Source organism: Malus domestica, chromosome 05, assembly GCF_042453785.1.
Source record: "Malus domestica chromosome 05, GDT2T_hap1".
In the NCBI taxonomy this organism is placed as follows: Eukaryota; Viridiplantae; Streptophyta; class Magnoliopsida; order Rosales; family Rosaceae; genus Malus; species Malus domestica.
Window position 1 is genome coordinate 27,906,098 of NC_091665.1, and position 16,735 is coordinate 27,922,832.

At 39.6% G+C, this 16,735-nt stretch overlaps 2 protein-coding genes and 1 pseudogene across 4 annotated transcripts; 2 read left to right on the forward strand and 1 right to left on the reverse strand.

The window, feature by feature from the left end:
- The first annotated feature begins 1,515 nt into the window (after positions 1–1,515).
- LOC114824883 (uncharacterized) lies at positions 1,516–2,011 on the forward strand (annotated as a pseudogene).
- Positions 2,012–8,644: 6,633 nt separating this feature from the next.
- Positions 8,645–9,685, forward strand: LOC103420351 (uncharacterized). The gene is made up of 2 exons (XM_029102403.2): positions 8,645–8,901; positions 9,001–9,685. Exons 1-2 carry the CDS (start codon positions 8,894–8,896, stop codon positions 9,566–9,568), a joined length of 576 nt encoding a protein of 191 aa, XP_028958236.2. The 5' UTR covers positions 8,645–8,893; the 3' UTR covers positions 9,569–9,685.
- Positions 9,686–11,038: 1,353 nt separating this feature from the next.
- Positions 11,039–13,919, reverse strand: LOC103420350 (protein FAR1-RELATED SEQUENCE 5-like). Of its 3 annotated transcripts, none has more exons than XM_008358412.4 (3): positions 13,691–13,919; positions 12,722–13,176; positions 11,039–11,478 (listed from the first exon to the last, which is right to left on the reverse strand). In XM_008358412.4, coding segments are annotated over exons 1-3 (648 nt in total). In that variant the 5' UTR covers positions 13,692–13,919; the 3' UTR covers positions 11,039–11,286. The 3 variants fall into 3 exon arrangements, with proteins under 3 accessions (XP_008356634.3, XP_070678613.1, XP_070678612.1); XM_070822512.1 differs by having other exon boundaries at positions 12,722–13,216; positions 13,691–13,902; XM_070822511.1 differs by having other exon boundaries at positions 12,722–13,220; positions 13,691–13,902.
- Between the last annotated feature and the right edge of the window lie 2,816 nt (positions 13,920–16,735).

The following is a 16,735-nucleotide window of genomic DNA, read 5'->3' on the forward strand; positions in this document are numbered from 1 at the left end:
CACATCAACACTTAATAGAATTTTTAACAGAATTATGACATAATGACTACATTAATTTGCGACATCTATTTTCAAAAATTACATTAATTGATTTTCAATTTCAGATACTAACTACGATAAAAACCCCAAACATACACCACTACAAGCAACAACATTAGCAAGAAAATAAAGAAATACATAAACCCAATAAGCACCATTATAATCTCGACGCCATGGATGAGTACGGCATACAACCTCTCTCTCATGATTTCAGCTTCAGAATTTGACATCTGAAAGTGAAAAATTATTTTTTTTGTGTCTTTTCTCTCCATTTCCAGATCTGACGACTACCTAGGGGCGGTTCGGTACGATTACCGTACCAAAACTCTTGTACCAATTACCGTACCAAATTTTCGGTTTGGTAAAATCTATTACCATTACCGTACCAAACTTTCGGTATACCGAAGTTTGGTATTGCCAAAAGTTTGGTTGGCATGGTATGACAATGGTAATTGCCATTTTGTTTTGGGACAAAATTTGTTTTTGTTTTTTTAACCCAATTCAAGGGCAAAACTTTTTTTTTGTACCTTTATCTCATACATTATAGATTAAATTCATCTATTATTCATCATTCACAATTCACACACATAATAATTCAAATGATGCATTAAGATTCATCATGAAAATTAAGCTTACAATCCAAATAAAACTTACGAACCAAAACAAATAGAAGTTAACAATCCAAATAGAAATTAAAGTTTCAAACCAAATGAAAATTGGAAGTAAACTTCAGAAGGGAGAATTCATTGATCAGTTATTCAAGCTTGAGATGTTGAAGCTTTTGGAGGAGGCATTGAACTTCTAGAAAATTGAATTTGTGTCAAGCCTACATTACAAACAAAGAAAACGTATTAATTAGTAGCTAAAAGAATTAAAGTTGAAAACCATTTAATAACAAATTTACTAAAAAAATTAAAGCATATCTTTCTTGTTTTCTCTTCTTCCATTTCCTTGTAAAATTGAAGCATATCTTCCGTTGGTTCCTTATAGAAGTTTACTTCGTCTGCCCTAAGCCAACCACTAGTACGCACTAGTGCCTCCATTATTTTAGGAGTCAAGGATACCCTAAAAGAGTTCACAACCCTCCTCCCTAAGCTAAATGCATTTTCACTAGCAACAATAGAAGTGGGGGTTACAAAGATATTTTGGCTATTTGTGAAAGAATTAGGAACTCTTTTGTGTTTGATTTCCACAATTTTAAGAGATCAAAGTCACCAACAACAATGCTAATATAAGTAGGGTTTTATTTTCAAATTATTGGAATATTATAAATATGTGTTATATAATTATCTATTATATAATTTATAAATTATAAATTATATTGTATTTTCAGTATGATACGGTAACACCATGGTAATAGTATCCATTACTAATACCATACCATGAAATTTCGATACGGTACAATACCGTACCATTACCGTTTAGTATAAAAAAATTGGCACAAAAACGGTATGGCACGGTTGACAATTCGGTTCGCAAGGCAATTTGGCAAAAAAAATCCACCCCTCCGACTACCCAAAAGAGTGCAACACCCAAGACGGCCGCGAAGTGATGTCATCATCGTCGACAACAAGCGTCCACGTCACGGCCCTGGACGGCCTGGTCAACGTGAACTCACTCTTCACCATCGCCGTCTTCGTGGGGCTTTCTCTGGCGACTCCGGGGCCACATCAATCTGAAGGTGTTGAGATTCGGGATGTTGGGGTAGGCTTTCGGGTCGGTCATGGGTTGCATGTTTCTGATGCTGTCGATGGTGAATGTGATCCAGATCAGGCTGGGGATGCTGTCGTATGGCAGCAAATCCGCTGTCCATGCTGTGGCGGCGCTTGTTGTTTTGGTCACGACGGCTCTTTTGGTTTATATTTCTACTGCTGTTTATGGTTTTCTTCACTAGCTGCTGTGCTGAAATTGTATATAATTTTGTCTCTGGATATTAGAATAATGGAATGTCAGTGGCGGTTTTCTCTGTAAATTGCACGGATTCTGTTGCTGAGAAGTTCTTTGTTTGAGATTTTAGGTGACCCTGTTTTGGTTGAGAGTGAAATCTTGAAAATATGGCAACTTGAGGGTGGTGAGGTCACCGGAGAATGAACCACGGTGGTGGAGGTCACGGTGATGGTCTCGGCGTCTCAACACCACGAGCACAGAGAAGGTGAGGGAGACAGAGGTTGAGGTAAGGGAGAGTAACAAGAAAGAGAGGAAGAGACGTGGTGGTTGGGGTGGTGCGTGGTGGGCGTCTCGCCGGAGTGGCGAGGGCATGCCGGTCTCGGTGCCAGAGTTTGCAGAGGAATAGAGCTGAGGGAATTGACAGGGAGATGGGGTGTCGACGTGTCGTGGCGGCACAAGAGAGGTGAGTGAAGAGAGGGAGCTGCGGAAATGTGCGGAGGAAATGGACACATGGCAGCAAGAGAGTGGTCCAAAAGTTTTAAAAATAAAAAAGAGAGTGTTAGGAAGAGAGAAGGGACACGGGACGGGCAGGAGTGGGGTGTGGGCCCACGTGACTCACAAAACAAGCCACAAAATATCTCTAAACATGAAATTACCAAATTGTCCTTCATATTCATAAATCTGTAAAATCTCCCTCGTAACTCTAAATTCGATTACGTGTTCATATCGTCGCGTACTACGCAATTACGCAAAAGAATGAGTCCTACATCTCTCTAAACGATGGTCAACGAAAGTCAAAAACCTTGTCTTTAGGGGCATTTTCGTCAAATCATTTTTTTAAAATTAATAAAATAGTAAAATTAGGGATGGGTTGTCACAGTTCATGTTATAAAACATTTTGTAAAGGCCATCTCTTAAAAACATCAATTAAAATATAAGATCTTTTAATCATCAAACTGTATAAAAACATATGAAATAATTTAGTAAAAGAATTACAAAACCTGTTGAATTTTGGCCAAGTGGCCATCACCTTTTGTATTAAACAAATAAAAAGAAAAAAAAGGGGAGACATCATGATGTTGTTTCTTACTTTGTGATGATGACAAATGATGATGTTTGAGAATTATTTTTTCTTTGGCCATGTGGGAAGTCACGGGGTGACTTGAAGAATTTATTTAGCAGCAATTGCTGCTTGTGTGGTTAAAAGAAGAAAAGAGAGAGCTGAAGAGAGGAGAGAGCTGCAGAGAGAAGTTAGAGTTTTTTTCTGCAGAGAGCCCAAAAGGAAGAAGAAGCTGCTGCTTCATTTGGTTAGTAATCATCCACCAAAATAGGTGTTGTTGTAATAGTTTTGAGCTATATGTATAGAGAAGAAATTATTCATTATATTTCTTCCTCTATTTGTTTCTTTGGTGTGTGAGAGCTATTGGGTGTATTGGGCTTTTGGGTTGTGAGATTGCCAACATTTTGTAAACTCCCATTTGGTTGATAGTGGATTATTGGGTGAGCTCCTACTGCTCCGAGGACGTACTCCAGTTACACTGACTGTTGAGGAACCTCGTTAAAATCTTGGTGTTCTTTCATATTTTGTTCTTGCATTTTCATTTGATAAATTTCCTGTGGGTTAGCTTGAGTTGGTTCCAACGGGTTTGGTGCTATCCTAGCACAACAATTGGTATCAGAGCACTGGTTGCTCTTGGGTACTGTCTAGTTGCCAAAGATGTCAGACGGGCAAGATGAGAATCCTTTTGGAAGCACCTCCGGGTTTGCAAGAACTACGGTGCAAAATGCAAAGTTCGAAGTGGAAAAGTTTGATGGCACAAACAACTTCGGGATGTGGCAATGTGAGGTCAAAGATGTGTTGGCTCAACAAGATCTACTTGCCGCTTTGGGAGAGAAGCCGGAAGCTATGTCGAAGCCGGAATGGGAGAAATTAAATTTGTGGGCTTGCTCTTCAATTCGGTTGTGCCTTGCAAAAACTCAGAAGTATTTTGTGATGCGGGAGACGGTAGCAAGTGTGTTGTGGCAAAAATTGGAAGACAAGTATATGACGAAGAGTGCAGAGAACCGGCTACACTTGAAGAAAAAACTCTACCGCTTCCAATACAAAGAAGGTACAAAAATGATTAGACACCTTGATGCTTTTAATAAGTTGATTGCCGACTTGTTAAATTTAGATGAGGATATTAAGGATGAAGATAAGGCCTTAATATTGTTGAATTCCTTGCCGGACTCTTACGAGCATTTTGTTACCACTATTATGCATGGTAAAGAAACTGTGAAATTTGAAGATGTGTCAAATGCCTTGATGAATTATGAAATGAGGCATAGAGATAAAAATCATGATAGTACATCTGAAGCTTTATTTGTTAGAGGTAGATCATCGGAGAGGAGGTCATCTTCTAGCAGAAAAAAATCACAGTCTCGGCCTAGAGGAAACTCTAAAGGTAGAAAACCTTTGGAAAGGGATGAATGTGCATTTTGTCGTAATAAGGGCCATTGGAAGAAAGATTGTCCTAAATTGAAGACCAAAGGCAAAGAAAGTTCTGAAGCTAATGTTGCTGAGGTTGAAACAGATTTTTCTGATTTTGCTTTAACCACTTCTTCATCATTTGATTGTGCTACTAAGTGGGTGTTGGATACGGGTTGTACTCATCATATGACTCCTCATAAGGATTGGTTTTCAAGCTTGAAAGAGTTTGATGGTGGCGTTGTGTTCATGGGAGATGACAATCCTTGCACAACAAAAGGGATTGGTACAGTTCGTTTGAAGTTGCATGATGGCATGGTTAAAGAGTTGACAGGTGTTCGGTATGTACCGAATTTGAAGAAAAATCTTATTTCTTTGGGTACTTTGGAATCCAAGGGTTTCAGGTTTCATTCAGATGGACAGACATTGAAAGTTACTTATGGTGCACTTGTTGTGATGAAAGCTCCTAGATGTGGCCATTTGTATTTATTGCAGGGAAGCACTGTGACAGGTGAAGCATCTGTAGTCTCTGAAAATATGGGCACATCTGATTCAGATACTACTAGATTGTGGCATATGAGATTAGGCCATGCCGGTGAGAAAGCTCTACAAGGGCTTGTGAAACAAGGTCTTCTAAAAGGTGCCACGACTTGTAAGCTTGATTTCTGCGAGCATTGTGTCTTGGGGAAGCAAACTAGAGTGAAGTTTGGTACTGCTGTACATCAGACGAAGGGCATTCTTGATTATGTGCATTCGGATGTTTGGGGTCCTACAAAGACTCCCTCTTTGAGTGGTAGACATTGGTTCGTGACCTTTGTTGATGATTATTCAAGAAGGTCTTGGGTCTACACTATGAAGCACAAGAGTGAGGTGTTGAGCATTTTCTTGAGTTGGAAGAAAATGGTTGAGAACCAGACTGGGAGAAAGATTAAGATTTTGAGATCGGATAATGGTGGTGAATACACATCCGATCCTTTCTTTAAAGTTTGCAAAGAGGAAGGAATTGTGAGACATTTCAGTGTTCGGGGAACTCCACAACAAAATGGAGTTGCAGAAAGATTGAATCGAACCTTGCTTGAGAAGGTTAGATGTATGTTGTCTCAATCGGGTTTAAGCAAGTCATTTTGGGCAGAGGCAGTTAATTATGCATGTCACATCATCAACCGGTTACCCTCAGCTGCTGTTCAGGGTAAGACACCAATGGAGGTATGGACTGGAAAACCTTCTTCTGATTATGATTATATCCATATTTTTGGTTCACCTGCTTATTTTCATGTGACTGAAAATAAACTTGATCCTAGAGCCAAAAAGGCTATCTTTCTTGGTTTTAGTAGTGGTGTCAAAGGTTACAGGTTGTGGTGTCCAGAGATGAAGAAACTGGTAATTAGTAGAGATGTGACATTTGACGAAGAAAGTATGTACAAAGTCTCTGAGAAGAATGTGAAAGATGTCCAACAGGTGGAGCTTGAGAAAGTTGCCTCTGGTACTTCAAATTCTATTTCCGCTGATGTCGAAGCCACTACAAGTGAAGAAGTGGGAGACCATGAGGATGTTGAAGAAGTTGAACTTGAAGATTCTATTCAAGTTGAAGAGCAAGTTTCACCTCAAGAGTCTATTGCCAAAAACAGAGGAAATAGACAAATTACCAAGCCAGCTCGGTATAGTGACTATGTTTCTTTTGTTCTTCCTATTATCACTGATGATATTCCATCTAATTTCGAGGAAGCCATTGAGAGTGAGGAGAAGAAGAGGTGGTGCAATGCCATGGGTGATGAGATGAATTCTCTCTTGAAGAACAAGACGTGGGAGTTAGCTAAATTGCCTAAGGGCAAGAAAGCTATCGGTTGCAAATGGGTGTATGCCAAGAAGGAAGATGCTGATGAGAAAAGCAATGTGAGATTTAAAGCAAGATTAGTTGCTAAAGGGTATGCACAAAAGGAGGGCATTGACTACAATGAAATATTTTCTCCAGTTGTGAAGCACTCCTCAATTCGTATTATGTTAGCTCTTGTTGCACAATATGATCTTGAGCTTGTGCAACTTGATGTGAAGACGGCTTTCCTACATGGTGATTTGAATGAAGAGATTTATATGTGTCAACCGGATGGGTATATAGTGAAAGGGAAAGAAAATTTGTTTTGCAAATTGAAGAAATCACTTTATGGCTTGAAGCAATCTCCAAGGCAATGGTATTTGAGGTTTGATAAATTTATGAGAGGCCAAAATTATTCTAGAAATCAATATGATCATTGTGTGTACTTCAAGAAGTTGCAAGATGGGTCTTTCATTTATTTATTGATATATGTTGATGATATGTTGATTGCCTCAAAAAATGTTGAAGAGATTGAAAAATTGAAGAAGCAAATGAAGAATGAGTTTGAGATGAAGGATCTTGGTGAAGCGAAGAAGATCCTTGGCATGGAGATCACTAGAGATAGAGAGAAGGGTTTGGTCAGTTTGAATCAAAGACAATACCTTGAGAAGTTGATTCGGAAGTTTGGAGTTCATGATTCAACCAAACCGGTTAGTACCCCTTTGGCTCCTCATTTTAAATTGAGTTCTCTACAATGTCCTAAAAATGATAAAGAGAAGCTGCAAATGAAAAATATACCATATGCAAATTTAGTTGGTAGTTTGATGTATGCAATGGTATGCTCTAGACCGGATATTGCTCATGCAGTTGGCATGGTGAGTCGATATATGCATAATCCAGGTAAAGAGCACTGGCAAGCAGCTAAGTGGATATTGAGATATCTCCATGGTACTCGAGATGTTGGTTTATGCTTTGAGAGAGATGACTCTGGTATTGGTCATTTTGCAGTTGGTTATGTTGATTCAGATTATGCAGGTGATCTGGATGGAAGGAAGTCTACTACAGGCTATGTGTTTACTATGGCTAAAGGACCAGTTTGTTGGAGGTCTATTTTGCAGTCGTCTGTTGCCTTGTCTACTACAGAGGCTGAATATATGGCAGTTGCTGAAGCTATAAAGGAGGCCATTTGGATACATGGGCTGATTAGAGATTTAGGGGTTGATCAGAAGCAGGTGGAGGTACATTGTGATAGTCAGAGTGCCATTTATTTGGCTAAGTATCAGGTTCATCATGCGAGGACCAAGCACATAGATGTGCGTTATCACTTTGTTCGTGAAATTGTTGGTGAAGGGGAAATCATTCTCCAGAAGATTCCAACTAAAGACAACCCCGCTGATATGTTGACTAAGGTTGTTGGTGTAGCCAAGTTTGTTCATTGCTTGAACTTGGCTCACATTTTGCCTATATAAAGAAGGCGTTGAGCAGTAGGAGTTTTGGAGCATTTGGCTCGGCATGAGTTGTTCTCTTGCTAGTATTTGGGAGTGATTTTTTGGGTCAATTGTGTTGGTTGGCTTATCATGGCGTTTTCGGAACTTGGCCAAGGTGGAGATTGTTGAATTTTGGCCAAGTGGCCATCACCTTTTGTATTAAACAAATAAAAAGAAAAAAAAGGGGAGACATCATGATGTTGTTTCTTACTTTGTGATGATGACAAATGATGATGTTTGAGAATTATTTTTTCTTTGGCCATGTGGGAAGTCACGGGGTGACTTGAAGAATTTATTTAGCAGCAATTGCTGCTTGTGTGGTTAAAAGAAGAAAAGAGAGAGCTGAAGAGAGGAGAGAGCTGCAGAGAGAAGTTAGAGTTTTTTTCTGCAGAGAGCCCAAAAGGAAGAAGAAGCTGCTGCTTCATTTGGTTAGTAATCATCCACCAAAATAGGTGTTGTTGTAATAGCTTTAAGCTATATGTATAGAGAAGAAATTATTCATTATATTTCTTCCTCTATTTGTTTCTTTGGTGTGTGAGAGCTATTGGGTGTATTGGGCTTTTGGGTTGTGAGATTGCCAACATTTTGTAAACTCTCATTTGGTTGATAGTGGATTATTGGGTGAGCTCCTACTGCTCCGAGGACGTACTCCAGTTACACTGACTGTTGAGGAACCTCGTTAAAATCTTGGTGTTCTTTCATATTTTGTTCTTGCAAATTCATTTGATAAATTTCCTGTGGGTTAGCTTGAGTTGGTTCCAACGGGTTTGGTGCTATCCTAGCACAACAAAACCATCTATCTAGCTACGATAATTAACTAGACGACTTTATTTTCTATTGATCGTTTTTTTCAGTTGACAACGGGGCATAATCCCACATTTTCTATAGATCGTTTTTTTTCAGTTGACAACGAGGCATAGTGCCAAAAGAAAATGATTTTCTATTGATCCTTTTTTTCAGTTGACAACGGGGCATAATGGCAACAGAAAATGAAGATTACATAAGAATATAGCCAACCTCGCTCAAGAGAAAATCGAAAATCCAATAACAAGAAGCAAAAGCATCTTCCTCTGTTCCCCTTCGCCTTCCCTCCCCTTTCCTTCCATCTTCTCAAGAAACAAACAGAAACCACTGCAAGCAACAACATTAGCAAGATAATAAAGAAATACATAAACCAAGCACCATTACAATCTCGACGCCATGGATGAGTACGGCATACAACCTCTCTCTATCAAGATTTCGGCTTCACAATTTGACATCTGAAAGTGAAAAATTATTCTTTTTGTGTCTTTTCTCTTGATTTCCAGATCAGACGACTACCCAAGGGAGAGCAACACCCGAGACTGCCGGGAAGTGATGTCATCATCGTCGACAACAAGCGTCCACGTCACGGCCCTGGACGGCCTGGTCAACGTGAACTCACTCTTCACCATCGCCGTCTTCGTGGGGCTTTCTCTGGCGACTCCAGGGCAGAGGAGCCTCGCAAACCGGATATCCTGCGACGCCGGGAACGACGTGGCGAAGAAGCTGCTGGTGTTCGAGGTTGTCTCCTTCAGCTTCTTCCTGTTCTCATCGCTGGTGGCGCAGGGACTGAAGTTGGCGATCAACCTGCTCAACAGCAAGAATGTAGAGGACGCGTTCCGGGGTCACATCAATCTGAAGGTGTTGAGATTCGGGATGTTGGGGTCGGCTTTTGGATCGGTCTTGGGTTGCGTGTTTCTGGTGCTGTCGATGGTGAATGTGATCCAGATCAGGCTGGGGCTGCTGTCGTGTGGCAGCAAATCCGCCATCCATGCTGTGGCGGTGCTTGTTGTTTTGGTCACGACGGCTCTTTTGGTTTATATTTCTACTGCTGTTTATGCTTTTCTTCACTAGCTGCTGAATCCACTTTTATATTTATCTAAGTTTCTCGTTCGATATCATGAAATTTGTATATATTTTGTCTCGGATATTGGAATAATGGAATGTCAGTGTGGCAGTATTCCCTATGAATTGCACGGATTCTGTTGCTGAGAGGTTTTCTTTGTTTGAGATTTTAGGTGACCCTGTTTTGGTTGAGAGTGAAATCTTTAAAATATGGCAACTTGGAATAGAATATGCTTCATTAGAGTACTAAGGTAATGTTGGTTGGACACTTGTAATGAGGGTTTATGGAAACTTACCTACATTGGAGATGACCTTGTGGTGATCTCACAGCCAGTCACACATGCGTTGTCATGTGGAGTAGGACACTCGGTCGCATTAATGTTTTAAGATATTGTCACGATAGCATCCCGTTGCAATATCCACTGATTCTATCCAGTTGCTGCTGGTGTTGAATGTTTGATTAGATTATGATTGATTTCGATCACATTACAAACTTACCTGAGAAAACAAAGCCGTCATTTCATCCGAACTAGTCGCTGAAGCAAAATATGGTTGAATTTTGTACGACACCATCAGATGATGTTAGAGTACGGTTTTTGGTGTCAGTTGCTAATTGTTTTTGTTTGAACTAGGTTCTCACTGTCGGGACCTCGGGACCCAGCATTATGATTGGCTTGCTTATTCGTTGTATGCCGAATAGCATAACGGATGACATTTAGGAACCTCAACCGTGTCTACGAGCAATATTGGGCGGTGCGCTGGTCGGTATTGTAATCGGCACATGACAACCCCCAAGAAGTCGTATGCCCGCCCCCTAACCTCCAACGGGTGCCGAGAAGAAGCTTGTTTAGTGCGCCAAGGGTGCGAGCACCGGGGACGATTGGGAGCTTGTTTAGCCGTAATAAATCTATATGAACTCGGATTGACATGTTCATCAGTTGCGTTGGACTCGTTTCAACCTCCCGATATGGTCTTGCGTTTGAGACCCTTGTTTTTCGTTTGTTGAACATTTCTACTCGAATCGGACTCGTGCTTGACTTTGGGACTGGAGTTTCCACAAACAACTAGAGAAGCGAAATTATTATCTCATTTCAATTTTTATTTTCAGGTCTCTCGATTTATAATAATAATAATAAATAACCATGAATGTTGGAGATAAAATAGATTAGAAAGAGATAAGAGAGACGAGATAGATTGGGAGGCGAAATAAGGGAAGTGAATTTCATATCTCATTGTCTCCTTCTGCACTCCTCCCTTTGTCTGTGTCCTTGATTTACTCTGAGTCGTATGGCTAGAAAAAGAGGGAGGAGCGAGATAACGGGAGGGTCAAAAATCACTTTGCTAAATTAAAATGAAATTGAAGAAAAATAATAGAGTACGCAAAAGATTATGGAGTTAGAAGAACTTGCTACTTATACGTATGCTATTTGTACAACCTAATAAGGGTAAATCAACCGAAAAACTAAAAAACAAAAAACAAAGAACGAAAACTACAGGATAATTTAGTTTGTGCTCAACCGAAAACTGAGATCTTCAGTTTTTCTTTTAACAAGATGATAATTTAAACTACTCTTATCTAATCTATGGGGAGGGGATTTGAACTCAGATGCAAGAGGCAGACACATTGCCTTGACCAACTGACCAGACCCACATTTGCAAATTAAGTCTTGAATACAGGGAATAGCGTATGAAAGGAGCTGAAACAATCAAGCAGCCTTTTAACCGTTTCAAGGTGCTACCCTCTTTGATTCAATTTCTTTCACGCTCTGGACTATAGCGTCAATGTTTCTCGACAAGTGATTGGAATGTTCTTCCATCTGCCTCAAAACCATATCAAGCTGTTCTTGATAGTTGGCAGACCTCTTTCGCTCACGTTGCAACTCAGCAGTCAACTCCCGAATTTTCACATCTTTTTCGTCCTGGAACAAACCAAAAAGCAAATCAATAGTAAATATCGATTGCTATGGGAAATATTATGGTGGCATAATGCAAAGAACTCTTCCCCTGCCCTGCCCTCACAAACATGCGTCGGGTATCTGCTAGATGACTTTAACAAGCCTTGATCAAATATGTAAAACGTTACTGTAACCACTGTAAATTAGAGCACAAACCCTACATGTAAAACGTTTACTGTAACCACGATAAAGTTATAAACTAAAAGCACAATACCAAAAGAAACTATTATTACTCAAACTGAACAGAAACGAGACACCTATGACATCTCACAAAACGGCCAGACAAGCAATTACAGATAGCACTCGAGGGGACTTGTCCAAATTCTAAGAACAGTTACTAACAAAAGAAACCATTAAAACGTCTTTATTTAATTATTTTATTACTTCTTGAGTAAGTTAATAAAGCTAAGGACCCATTTGATAAACATTTTGGTTTTAGCTTTTAGTTCTTATTTTTTGTGCTAGAGACCGGGGGAAAGTATATTGGATGAAATAAGGAATGGAGAAGGATAAAGGGAGGCGGTGTGAGGGAGGAGGGAGAAATGTAGATCATATGAAAACAAAAACGTTAAAGTGAAATCAACTCAAAATTGTTTTTAGTTTTCATTTTTGTCATTCCTTTCCTTTCCTTTCCTTTCCTTTCCTCCACCCTCCTTCCTTCACCCTTCTTTATCTCTCCTTCCCTTTCTCCCACAAGTACTTCTCCACCATATATATCACAAAAAATTAAAACTAAAAACGAAATGGTTATCAAACAGGTCCTGAGTTTTAGATTGAACATCAAAACTGGTTTTAACAATTTGGAGGTGACAAAAAATGGGTTGCCTAGTACGCCTTTGAGAAATATATGAACTACATTCTTCAAACAAGGAAAACCAAAAGAACGATATCATCAGGGAACCTTTTCAAGCAAGGGGCATCTGCTAACTTCATCCAATTAACCAGAATCCCTACTAATATAATGCAGGGTTGCATTAGCAAAAGTAACTTTCCAGCTTGCAAAAGCTCCAAATCACTTGCAGGCAACAGAGACTAGACCATCTGATGCAATTTCAAATATACAACGGACAGAAACTAGATAATCGATTAACTTAACCAACACAAGGAAACAAAATAAACCGCTATTTTAACAGATATCACAATGCATCTGTCTTACAAAATAAACCTATAAGCGAGCAACTCAAAGATGCAGATAAGAAGCACTCACTGGTGTTTGAGACAGAAGCATACTGCGGCGACCATTTGCAGGTGTACCTACTAGTGGATGGTTATGCTCCTTTATAAATCGTGTTACGATCCATTTTCCTGATTTGTCTTTCTTTACCACAAGCATCGCTTTGCACCCTTCTCTGGTGATTGCTCGAGGCTTCCTGTTCTCAGTTCTTTTGGCTCGGGTCTTGCGAAATCCCTCTTTGTTACACACAAGCCTCCGCCAAACTACCTTACCATCACGCATTGATCTCCGGAAGGCATCGACTCGCATAATGAAGCCCACTTGTGTTGCATATCCATCATAGAACACTTTGGCAGCCTCTTCAGATTCAAACTCCATACCCACAAATGGTTCTGTATCCGAGTTCCCCTCATATGTGACTGCCTCTTTCCTATTGGAACTCTCTAACACGTCCTCATCCTTGCTTATAGAAGGTTCTTCATCATCCACTGCCCAAATAAGCATTGTGATAAGATTCCATCTAAGGTTCTACCTTCCAAAATTCAAGCAAAACAATAATTTTGCGAAGAAAAAATGCGATTTTTTATACCAAACTAGTTTTCGATTACCTAATGAATTGTGCAAAGTCTCACATCATAGTGTAACCAAATAAAACCCTACTAAAATATTTTACCAATGTAATGATTCTGATCACACACGCAGAATAACACATCTATATCTCAACTATCCACTGGAAAACATAACCTGGGTTATGTTTGGCTGCCGAGAAAACACAAGAAAATACCAACAACAGACTGGAAAACTGAGAACAACCCAAGATTGGGGTTACTGAATTCTAAGTTACCCAACTCTTATAGTTGTCTACTTTTTCTCAGCATCCAAACAGATAAAGGAAATTCCAAAAACAACAAACAACACAATCGAAGGTTTAACGTGAGTGCAGATTAAGGAATGATTAGGAAATTAAAGAGTGAAAATGCTAAGATAAAATGATTAACTCACTTGCTGTGACAGAGAGATCGCGACCCAACAGTTTGCTTGGCTTCTGCAATAGAGAGGAAGCAGAAAGTTCGTTCCTTTTTGGTTCTTCTGGTTTTGGGGAGGTGGCGGGCGGTTGAAGCGTTTGAGCTCGAACTCCAGTCCAGGGTGTTGGCAGGTGAATGATCCACTGCGGCGAAGAAATGCATCTTCCTCTACGGATTCCTTTTTTTTATTTTTCTGAATTTTTTTTGGAAATTTTGTAAAAGGTCGTATGGACTTATATATTCGCTAGGACCTTCCAATTTATTGTGCTATTATTTAATTTGTAAATTTAGTAAATAACATATCGTTAACTTGCATATCATCGGTTTTATAAAATTTAGTTTACAAATTTATTTTGTCTAAATTTACCCTTAAATGTCGTAAATGAAACATTATTTTCTAAAGTAGAGTACAAGTACTCACTCTTACTATCTTTGAACTGTTAGGTATTTCTTACTATGATATCTATTAGAGGCACTTTCTTGTGCACTTGATAAAGCTAGCTCTACACACTCAGCGGCCAATCTTGTGTTTCGTGCTTACTCTAAGAAATTTGGATTCCATCCGATTCTAAATTGTGGATATCTTAGGAATTCTCACATCTTAATCATTCAGCATGCATCGTGAGGTCCGAAATCATTTGACTTTTTTTATTTAACATTAAACACAAATAGTACCTAATGAAAACTGATTGCACGATATACGATGAACGGTTAGGATGTGAAAATAGATATGGGGAAGATCTATTCCCCACTATAAGCACATAGAAGTTGACTACCACTTCATTCTCCCTTCCCTATCTCACTAGCCGCTTTACTCAAGTAGCCGATGGCTTCCATTCTAAATTCTATAATTCCATTTATGGAATGTTTCTTCTCTCCTATTTCACCACCCGGGTGATGAGGGAAAGTCTCGTTACATCTCCAATAAACTATAGTTTTGAGTTCTTCAAAAAAGGAAAAAAAAAAACTATAGTTTTGACTTATCCGGTTATAAAATTTGTCGATGATTTTTTGTTTCAATTTTTGATGAAAATGTGTGAAAAAGAACTACAAATTAAACCTCCAAAGGCTTATACAAACCTCTAGACCTAACCTATGAATGGTTGAACTATTGAGAGTTTTTATAGTAATTCATTGTCTTTGGTAATACATTTAGGGGGTGTTTGTTTGCCCTCACTAAATGTCACTAGACCAGACTAACTATTAGTCCAGTGCTGTGTTTGTTTGGATTATGTTCAATGAGACTAAAAAGGACTCGCATGGACAAACTCCTTCGCTAGGAGTTCTTAGCGAAACCCCCAAATACCCATGGGATTACTAATACCTCGTCTGCTCCGTCTCATCCTCTCTCTGCTCTCGGTTCTCTTGAGCACCGACAGCCACCATCACACCATAACTCACCAACTCCACCGAGACACACCACCAGCCCACCACCACTCTCTCCCTCTCTTCTCACCCCGAACCCATAGTTTCAAACTGAGGAAGACCTCGTTCTTACCACCGTCCGTCCAGCTCTAGCCATCTGTTTTGCTTCACTACGCTTCGAACTTAACCTTGAATTCATTTGCTACACTTCGAACTCAACCTCGGACTTGTCGACTACGCACGATTGACGGGATCTTTGTGAACCCATTGGTGGGTAAGCCACCCAGTGCGCTTGAAGGAATATTGCAGGCCAAGAACGTCGGAGCCTACGAAGGCGATGAAGACGTTAGTTGGATTGGGACGACAGCGGCGTGGTCTCCATCAAGGGCAGCGACTTGGAATTTTTGTGTACTGATAAGCCTACAAAGAATACTTACCAAAAATATATGATCTTTTCGTCAATGGACCCTACTGCGAACGAATCAAAAAATTGTTTACACTCTCAAGCATAAATTAAGCTTCTATAAAAAAAAATTACTAGGATCTATCTTGCAAAAGAACAGATAATTAGATGGAGACCTCAACCATATAATACAAGCTGGATGGATGAAGTGGAAGAGTGCATCCGGCGTGTTGTGTGACCGTCGTAAGATCTATCTTGCAAAAGAACGGAGAATTAGATGGAGACCTCAACCATAGAATACAAGCTAGATGGATGAAGTGGAAGAGTGCATCCGGCGTGTTGTGTGACTGTCGTATGCCACTGAAGCTCAAGGGAAAATTTTATAGGACAACAATAAGGTCGACGATGTTGTATGACACAAAATGTTGGACGGTGAAACATCAACACGTATATAAAATGAATGTAGCGGAAATGAGGATGCTTCGTTGGATGTGTGGGCACACGAGAAAATATAAGATTATGAATGAGAATATCTGAGGTAAAATAGAAGTAGTCGAAATTGAAGGAAATATGAGAGAAAATCGGTTACGGTGGTTTGGACATGTTCAATGAAGGCCTATTGACACTCTAATTAGAAGATGCGACTACGAGATAGAGGTCCAGGGCCGAAGGGGTAGAGGAAGACCTAATAAGACTTTGGAAGAGACTCTAAGAAAAGACTTAGAGTACTTGGATCTAACGGAAGACATAACACAGAACCGAACGCAATGGCATTCTAGGATTCATATAGCCAACTCCACTTAGTGGAAAAAGGCTTTGTTATTGTTGTTATTGTTGAATAAATAAAATTCATGGTATTCTTCTTATTATTAATTACTTAGAATTTGAACAAAAAATAAATTCATTTGATAAAAAATATTAACAACAGAATTTTTTTATGTAACATTCCACATCGCCCAGGGGAGTGGATCTTGTAAGCCTTACATGTATATTATCATCTCTACCTAGCACGAGGCTTTTTGGGAGCTCACTGGCTTTGGATTCCATCAGAACTCCGAAGTTAAGTGAGTTCGCGAGAGAACAATTCCATAATGGGTGACCCACTGAGAAGTTCTCGTGTGAGTTACCAGAAACAAAACCATGAGGGCGTGGTTAGGGCCTAAAACCGACAATATCGTGCTACGGCGGAGTTGAGCTCGGGATGTGATATTTTATTTATTAAATTTAATCAATGAATTGGTTGTAAATATATTG